General features: G+C 39.6%; 1 protein-coding gene across 3 annotated transcripts in view; it reads right to left on the bottom strand.

Moving 5' to 3' along the window:
• Window positions 1–1,458: 1,458 nt before the first annotated feature.
• The window catches only part of Ccdc50 (coiled-coil domain containing 50), a 66,675-nt gene continuing 58,885 nt past the window's right edge, over window positions 1,459–9,248 (bottom strand). For all 3 annotated transcript variants that reach the window (XM_036203615.1, XM_036203613.1, XM_036203614.1), the window contains 2 exons: window positions 3,772–3,878; window positions 1,459–2,243 (listed from right to left, as the gene is read on the bottom strand). In XM_036203615.1, coding sequence (XP_036059508.1) covers window positions 2,224–2,243; window positions 3,772–3,878 — 127 coding nt within the window. In that variant the 3' untranslated portion in view covers window positions 1,459–2,223. The remainder of the gene's footprint in view (window positions 2,244–3,771; window positions 3,879–9,248) is intronic.

Below are 9,248 nucleotides of genomic sequence, written 5' to 3'. Positions count from 1 at the left end.
GCTTTCACTTGTGTATCAACAGGACAGATCGGAAAGCAGAAAGCACAGTGAAAAGTGGCAGTTCATTAACAACTATTGGTTGCTCCTGTCATCTCACAGATGCATCACTTGAGTGACAGCAAAACTTTGAGAACAGCAAGAATAATTCAGAACATTTTTCTATCTTCTTAGTCATAGGTAAATAATTACTGATACTCTTAAAAATCTGTTTACTTTACAAAAAATAAACAAAATAGTTTAAAATTCTACTCCTTAAAAAAAAAACTGTTAAAAAGGAACAAGGGTTCCAATACTGATGTTATGCTGGCTATCCCAGGGCAGCACCACCTTTGGCCATCCACCACAACCGGTAAGCCTATAGCATTCTGGCTTGGCATTTTTCAACTGAAACTTGTCCATTTTACAATAATAAATAGGATGAATTGAAGTACATGAAAAGCAAAAAAAAAAAAAAAATGCATTTTTAAAGTAAAAGTGACCATTTTATGAGATAGAAAAATAAACATTTATAAAACAAAAATATGGCAAAAGATGTTGCCTGTTTTGTCTAATTATCAAATAAAAATGCAACTATACTTTTTAAGGTTACCATTACAAAATACCTTTAACAAACATGATGTAAAATCATTGGGCAGATAAAGAAAGATAGAGCCTTAGCAAAGGCAACAAGACTAAGCTTTGCTATGGAAACCACTGTGCAGACTGACTTAAGGCTGGGCTTTCCATCTGTCTGAAGGAAGCCCTTCCTCTATGGATTTCACAGCCACACTCAGGCCTCTAAGTTCCCTCTTCTTCACTCTCCCAAAGTGTTTGCTCCGCTTTGTTTGCTTCTTCTCAGATTAGCACCTGCCCACAGCTTCACTCTTTGCTGCTGCATATGTTAACTATGACCTGCTGCGAGCAGCCTCCCAGAATCCTCCCCAAGTTAAAACCCTCTGGAAAGACAAGGCAAATGGAAGGCAGACAGTCCCTCAATGATTTCTCTCTCAGCAACCTATTTTCTTCTTTCCTACAGAAACAGCTTATTGAAATGACAACAATAAAAACCCATACAGTGAAAAGTCCAGCAAGTCCAGCTGGGAGAGTGTTAATCAGATACGGCTTGGCTGGCGTTTATATTAAGGAAGTGGTATGGACAAATAAACACTTCTATCAATTAGCAGCCAGCCAAAGACTGAAGTTTTAAAGGGGAGTTCAAGGTCTTGTGGAAAGGACTACAATGGCCATCAACATCAAAGGAGAGCTATATACCTGGATAACGACTCACTTCATCAAACTCAACTTCATGTTGAATTAGTCTAATTACGACAGGTGCGTGAAACCTCACTGAGTGGTTGCCAATAGAATTGCTCCATCCTAGGAACGAGACACGTGATGGGGACAGCAAGTAAGACTGACGGCATCAACTCTTAGGAAAACCGTCCTATTTCCTTTTGCTCCACAACTCAATTAGAAAAGCAAGGCTATTTTTTTCTTTAATTTTCAGTTGATTCTTCATGAACCTGAGTGAAAATATCAGATAATTAAGGTTTTTACCAGTAAATATTAGCACATGATGCATTGCCTAAAGCCTTCAGAAAGACTTGCTACTGAGGAAACAGCAGCACAGTGCTCAAGAATGATCCCAAAGCAACTTTCCTAATGGGTCATACGGCTCTCCAGAGCCTCTCCTGCTCCAATCCATGCAATCAAAATAACCAACGACTTCCACTGCTCTGGGCATTTCTCCCTATATTTTACTGTGGTGATTCTACTTTTTCTGAAGAGGATAAAAACCAAAGACTATAGCCTTCAAAGTATCATACTAAAAACAACGAAGCGGCTATTTCATATCCTTTCCTATACTTTCTTTGATCAAAATGTTATGATTTACTTGATAAAGTACACTTCTAATTGCTTAGTAAACCCTAGTCCCTAGATGCCAATATCCTATACCTAGCAAGTGTCATTTCACACAGTTCTAATTACATCCCAGGAAACCTATTCAGAGAAGAGGTGGCCAAAATTCAGAAGCTATATTTCCTTACACTGCCCAAGTGACCAGAATAACCAAAACATTTGAAGTGAACTGAAATTTTTTATAGTCAGGAAAACACTGGATAGCAACTCCCAGGAATGGCACATAGACGGAGAACAGTCAACGTGGAATGCATTTTGTATCATTCAGTTAATATCCGCTACAGCACGTCCATTTTCAAGGCAGATCCCACAGTTTGTTTTGTTTTACTGCTTATTATGGAAACCTGGGGAGAGGAGAAAAAGGGAAAAACAATTAAAATGTAGGTAATGGGCACTTGAGTCAGGGAAGAACATAAAGCTGTCCTTCTAGTTTCAATTTTGTCATGGATTTTTCATTTCTTGATGGTGCCAAAGTGCAAAGTAAACACTTGAGAATGAAAGTACAAACTCCAGTGTGAGGTTCCACATCTGAAAGCTTTCTAACTATACCATTTCATTGAAATATATAAATATTGGATATGGTTAATTTTGTTGTGTAACGTTTTTTCATTTGTAAGTTCTTTATAATAAATTTTAGTAAATTGAAGAATGATACAATTTTTGAAACATTGTCTCCCTACCCAAGATTTATCCTGATCTCTATATATTGCAAGTGGTTCCTCTTAGCTTTTTTGTTGAAAGTCTATGCACATAAAATACTCATGTATAGAACCATACTGTCATTTTAATGCTTGGCAGCAAATGTATGTGGAAGACAGAAAAACACTCTGCCCCTAAATGATATACATTCAGCTTGAAGAAAAAGCAAACCCACAAGCAACCAGCTGCACCAGAGATGATGAAAATATCAGTAAAAGAAAAAGAATGATACAAATATCACCGAAGAAGTCTTCATGTAAGTTCCATCAAATATTCAGACCTAAGGTTTGTAACTTGTTCTGCGATCATCTTTCATTTGCTCCCCACCTCCCAAGGTCTCTCACTGTATTTGCCTGCCAATCCCAATCTTCTGGAGTGTTGGGACTACAGCAGAGCACCACACACAGACCTCCCTCATAACTGACAATTCTGGACTAGTTATTTTACTACCAATCTTTTGTAGCCAAGGAAGTTAAAAAAGGAACTCTTTCTGTCACTGAGGAACTGACAACTGTGTGCGTGTGTCTCTGTGCGTAGAAAAGCAAATGCAACCAACTACGCTCCCATTGGATAGTTATGAATCCCCCACAGTTCTCCATTTCTTCCCTCCTTTCCCTCACTGCCCTTTCACCTGACAGAAGCTGTGTGGCATGTATGTGCACACACTGTAAACCTAATTCCCACTGTTAGTGATGTATATCATCAACACGCTTGAATCAAAACTGTTTTAGGTCTCAGAACTTTTCTTTGAAATGTATGTATAGACTATCCTTAATTTCTCCCTTCTAATCTATGTGGCTACAGACTGGCAGCTGAGGCACACCAGTAGGAGAAATCTACATCTGAAATGATCCAAAATCCGAAACTGAAGACTGTGTCAGTATTGAAAACCTTCAGCCTTCAGATTTCAGCTGTTTCAACTGTGCAGATAGAGTAGCCAACCAATCCCAGTGGGGGTTGCAGTTCCCTCCACTGATGTGACTTCCACAGGGAGGAAAGAGTGCAGATGCCAAAACCAGGCATGGAATTTAAGGCGAGCTACTGCTGCCTTCCCGGGAGTTTCACCAGCTGCTGAGAGGAAGAGGGTTCCTTTTCCCATAACTGGAAGACAGTGTTTCAGTTCCTACTGCACGAGCGCAAGCTTGATCACACAGATTGTGATTCCTTTCTTACCTTTATGTGAGGACTCTGACTTTGAGAAATGACGAGTGGCACTGTGCTGGCTTGTAAAATGGGGATGGTCCAGATCCTCAAGGCCCATCACTGTAGGTGGTGGTGGTCTGCAGGGAGTCAGAATGTAAAACCTCTAAGTGATATTTACTACAGTTCCATCTCTCACTGAGCAACATGGCAAAAGCTATTTGGTTGAGTGGGAACGCCACCGCATTTCAGAATTCTCAGCTTAGTTCCTGGGCAGCTGCACGTCCTTGAATAAATTATTTCTGTCTTACTGTTCTTGATGCCTATAACTCACTAAGCATATTTTCCCAATAGCTAACATGGGTGAGGCAGTGTGCTACAGAAGCAAATGTAAATGAGATATGGCCTGCCACTTACTTCATTTTGCCATATTTTACCAAGGAAAGAAAGAAGTGACTAAATAAATACTTAATAAAGCTAAGTAAAGAAGAAAACAAGGACTCAGAGAGGGCAGAGCCGAGCAAGAATGGGAGAACATTCATGAACAATGGGGTTCTTTATCCACTAGGTGGCAAAGTCCATCTTAAAAACACATGGCACTTTCTGTGCAACCCATGGACAAGGTTTTATGTCAAAGAGAAACAGTGTCAGAAAAGGAAATTTTAAAAAATTTAATATAGAATTTTGCAAATACTTGGCACTGATGAAAATGAAAAGAAAGACCAGTTTAATTCCATTTAATTTTCCAAAGGCATAGTCAAAATTTTGCATTAAAACACTGAGCCAGATTAGAATATATTAATATTATATCCATACTATTGGATTTTTTATATAATAATAAGGTGTAAGTACATTAAGGTTTGAAAAGTTGTAGCCAGGTTGGTACAAAATTGACTGGGAATCTACAAATTGAAGCAATTATGTTTGGATTTCCTCACTTATCCCTAGCAGAAATCACTTGAAATGACACCTTGTCTGCACAGGGAGAACTCTATATATCTCAGTGTGAACCTACAGCACAGCCATGCATGGAAGGAAGCATGGTGAGTGAGGTGAGGGGCTGACCCAAGTGAAAACACTTGATTAGCACAGAAAACACAGTTGTTAACCATCAGATTTCAGAAACAGTGCTCTGATATGTTTATCAGCAGGAAGAGCAGACCTGCACATATGACATGTGTGTCTGTATTGTTCGCAAATGGAAGCAGTAAGTCAAATGTGTGCTCTGTGCAGCCCAACATCCAACAGAGCAACACAGTACGAGAACCAAGGGCCAGCTAGAATGATCTCTTTATCCTTATATTGCAACATTCAAATGTCACTTGAAAGTACATTTTTAATGGTATGTTTTTATGTTTGTCCCTGTTCATGCATAAAAACACAGTAAGCACAGCAATACTTTCCTTCTGAATCATGTGTCTACAAACACTGTCTCTGTCGTCTGTCTGTTTTCTCAATGTTAACTGACATCCTAACACCTTAGAAAGGGACTTGAGACATGTTAAGAAGAACTGAGAGACAAAGGCCTAAAGAGGAGACCCAAGACCAAGAAAAGCATATCGCTTCTCACTGGAGCAGAGAGGTCTCCTTAGTTTTTCCTAAATCTCACCAGGGACCCCAAACTTGAAGACAAAAGCACTGGACGTCCATGCAGGGACAAGCAAGTCTAAGGTACCCTCAGTTCTCTTGCTATGTTGCTCTGTTCAGTTTTTTTTAATATTATCTATTTTAACTTTAACATCACTTTCCTCTTCCTTTCATTCCTCCAGTCCCTGACACGCCCTCCCCATTCTCAAGTTGGTAGTCACTTTTCCTTTGCTTTTATTTGTTACATACATATATAACACACATATAAAGTATACACAAGTATACACACACACACACACACACACACACACACACACACACACACACACACCTGTGTGTAATACAACCTGCTGAGTCTGTTTGTGTTGTCTCTGTGCTTATGGTTTCCAGCTGACTACCTGCACTGGACAACCAGCAGGGGGCGGGGCTCATCCCTGGGAGAGACTAACCCTCCTCCCAGCAGTCAAGAGTTGCCTGCTGTTCTTTGTTTGGGGTGGAACCCAGCAAACAGTCCTCTCCCTTCCATGTTAACATGCCCATTGATATTGCTATTGTTCAGATCTTGTTTATGCAGCCATTTTTAGGAGAGACTGTTTCACAGTGCACTTCCTTGGGTGGTACAAGAATACATGTAGACTTACTATTTCCTACACAATCATTATGTTGCAATGGAGAGACTGTTTCCAAGTTAGTAATATTTATTGTTAAAGATGGAAAAACTCTTACTAATCAAGAGTTTATTTGGTAGTTCTTCTGTTACAATTACCTGCTTCCTTCTCTTCTCATAAAATTATATTTTTAATTAGTAAGATTGCTAAGAGTTCCTCATCCTCTGGTTGCCTGCACCTGAGTCAGGCTAAGTGGCTTGCTAGGCTTTTCATACCCAGTATTTTGACCAATGTCATTTAATAATCTGTTAGACTGTAAGCTTTCTAATAACAAAGAAATCTTCACTCTTAAAGACTGTTTCTCTTAGATCTAAGTATGAAGTAATGAAAAGATGAGTGCAGATAAAGATCATAATATTCATATGAATGTGCTAGAAAGTAAAAGAGACTTGTAAACATTTTAAACATTTCTATAGTAAAAACTAAAATAGTCACTGGCATTTTCAGTATAAAATCCTGGGGTTGAAACTTTGTTTTGTTTTTCTTTCCTCAGGCAAGTTTTCTTCCCAAGTGGCTTAGAAGACAACCTCCTCCTGCCTCAGCCTCACTGGGCTGTTAGTATACGCAAGCACGCCCTCTGGAGTTTCTGCAGTGTGCACAAGCATGCCCTCTGGAGTTTCTGCAGTGTGCACAAGCACGCCCTCTGGAGTTTCTGCAGTGTGCACAAGCACGCCCTCTGGAGTTTCTGCAGTGTGCACAAGCACGCCCTCTGGAGTTTCTGCAGTGTGCACAAGCACGCCCTCTGGAGTTTCTGCAGTGTGCACAAGCACGCCCTCTGGAGTTTCTGACTTGAAATTAATCCAAGCTACTGACTGATCTATCCTTAAGTCCCACAAGGAAGAGAAAAAAAACTTGCAATAACAAAAGAAATTGGAACATTGACAGTGGATACTCCAAGCTCCTCATGAGAATTTGCTGTTTGTTTTGTTGTTGATATTGCTGTTATTGTTGTTGACTGGTGCAATCGCTACGCTGAAGCATTACACATACTGACCATGGAAACCCATCTTGTCCTATCCTTTACACTAACTCTGTCTATGCAAATAGTTACCAAACCTTTCCATCATGATTAAATGTGAAAGAGGAAGCAGATGCTATGCAAAATGCACACCCTCACAAACCTGTGAAGTATGGGAGAGTTATACTAAGAAATAGTTTCATAAATTCCTCATTCATTTATTTTCTCATAGACACAATATTTTAGCAAGTGAATAGAATAAGTGTTCCTTTCAGTACACAGAAGACATATGGATCTATGTCTCTGCGACTCCACAGTAATTCTTAACAGCCACTGTAAAAGATCACTTGGTTGTTCACTTTCAATATGCCCACGAGTCTTCAGAGGACCTATTATATTCTGCAAACTTGTTTTCCATTTTAACGAAACTTTAGAAACAGCCATCCCAGAGTGCCCTGTTTTAGCTGCTATCAACGATGCTAGTGTTCAAAAGGGGCAAACAACTTTGAAGGCTGAACAAAAACACCCCTAAAAATGATTTGAACTGACTAAATAAAAACCAGATATTTACCTCCCAAGAACAGATTGTCTCTTCCTTTGCATGACTACAGGAATGTAGAGAACTATAAATGTAAACATTCTATACGTGCTTAAGCGACAGCTACAGAGCAGACTTCACATGGATTATGTTACTGCTGCCACCAGAGCAGTTTATGTCCAGGATCCTTTTCTGAAAGGAGCTTACCTTTCGAAATCACATAAGCTTAAATGCACATTTAAAAAATAAATTTTACTTGTATATATGTTGTATGGGCATGGGTTCAAACTTGTATTGGTGCACATGTGTGTGCTGAGGTATGTGCACATGTGTGCACATGGAGGTTTCATATTAATGTTTGAGGTCTCCCTCAATAGCTTTCTACTTTTCTTCAAGTCAGAGCCTCTCACTGAACCCAGGGCCTGACAGTGTCAGTTAGTCCAGCTAACCAGTTTGCCTTGAGGATGTCATCTCTGCCTCCCAGGTGCAAGGATTACAAGTGACCACTAAGCAGGATAGTTTTGCCTAAGTCTGGGGGAATCAGGACTCTAGTTCATGCCTACAAGGGAAGCTACTTTAAAGCCCAGTAATTTTAATAACTATTAAGTTATGATTAACGTCAGGTTTTATTAACTCAGGGTGGTTGAACGATTACTAGTGTATTTTCTTTCTTTTCTTTTTTATTCTTTCCTTGAGACCTGGTTTCTTGTATACAGGCAACAGTGACCTTGGCTTTTTAATCTTCTTCCTCCATTTCCTTAATGCTACGATCAACACACAAGCACCACCACGTCCAGTTTATTCAGTGCTGGGACCAAACCTAGCATTTCTCTTATGCTAGGCAACATTTCTACAAACCAAGCTGTATCCCCAGCCCCTATTGGTTCACCAGTTTGAATGCATACATAAAAACATAAAAATAGAACATATTTATAAGGTAACATAATTCAACCCTCATGTGTGTTTTCTAACATTCAAATCTGATTAAACACACCTAGCACCTCTTTTATTATTTCTTTTATTGCTTTTATTACAATATTTATTGTATTTTACTCTTTGTGCACATGGGTGTTTTTGCTTGCACACATGTCTGTGAAACACATGTATGCAGTACCCCTAGAGGCCAACAGTGTTGTTTCCCAGTGACTATAGTTACTCATGGTTGTAAGCTGCCATGTGGGTGCTGAGGATTAAAGCCATATCTTCTGAGCAGCCAGTGCCTTTACCACTGAGCCACTGAGTCACTGCTCCAGTCCCATCATTTATTTTATAAAAGGTGTAATTTATTTTTAATCTATGTGTGTGAGTGTTTGCCTACACGTACTGCATGCACCACTTGCATACTCAGTGCCCACAGAGACCAGCACAGGGCATCAGGCCCCCAGAAACTGAAATTATAGGTGGCAGTGAGACACCATGTGGGTGGTTGGGAACTGAAGCCAGGTCCTCTGTGAGCCATCTCTCCAGCCCCTATGCATTCTTGAAATATACATATCACAACTGCTATGTATAGTTTTGCTCCTGCTAAATACCAAAGCTTCTTGTTCCTATTTAACTGCATATTAATTTCCATCAATCAAACTCCCCTCACTCATCTCCTGTATTCTCCATGCCATTATTCTGTATTTACTGTTTCTCTTCATATTTCCATCAAACATTCTGAAAAGGCAATATAAATTAATAAAGAAAAAAGAACTTGCTTCTCCAGACAGCAGATCCTCGATGCGTGACTGTGTATGTAAGGAAGAACACTGAGCAC

This window comes from Onychomys torridus, chromosome 12, assembly GCF_903995425.1.
Source record: "Onychomys torridus chromosome 12, mOncTor1.1, whole genome shotgun sequence".
In the NCBI taxonomy this organism is placed as follows: Eukaryota; Metazoa; Chordata; class Mammalia; order Rodentia; family Cricetidae; genus Onychomys; species Onychomys torridus.
Note: the sequence above shows the minus strand (reverse complement) of the source record. Positions and strands in the feature narration are given on the sequence as shown.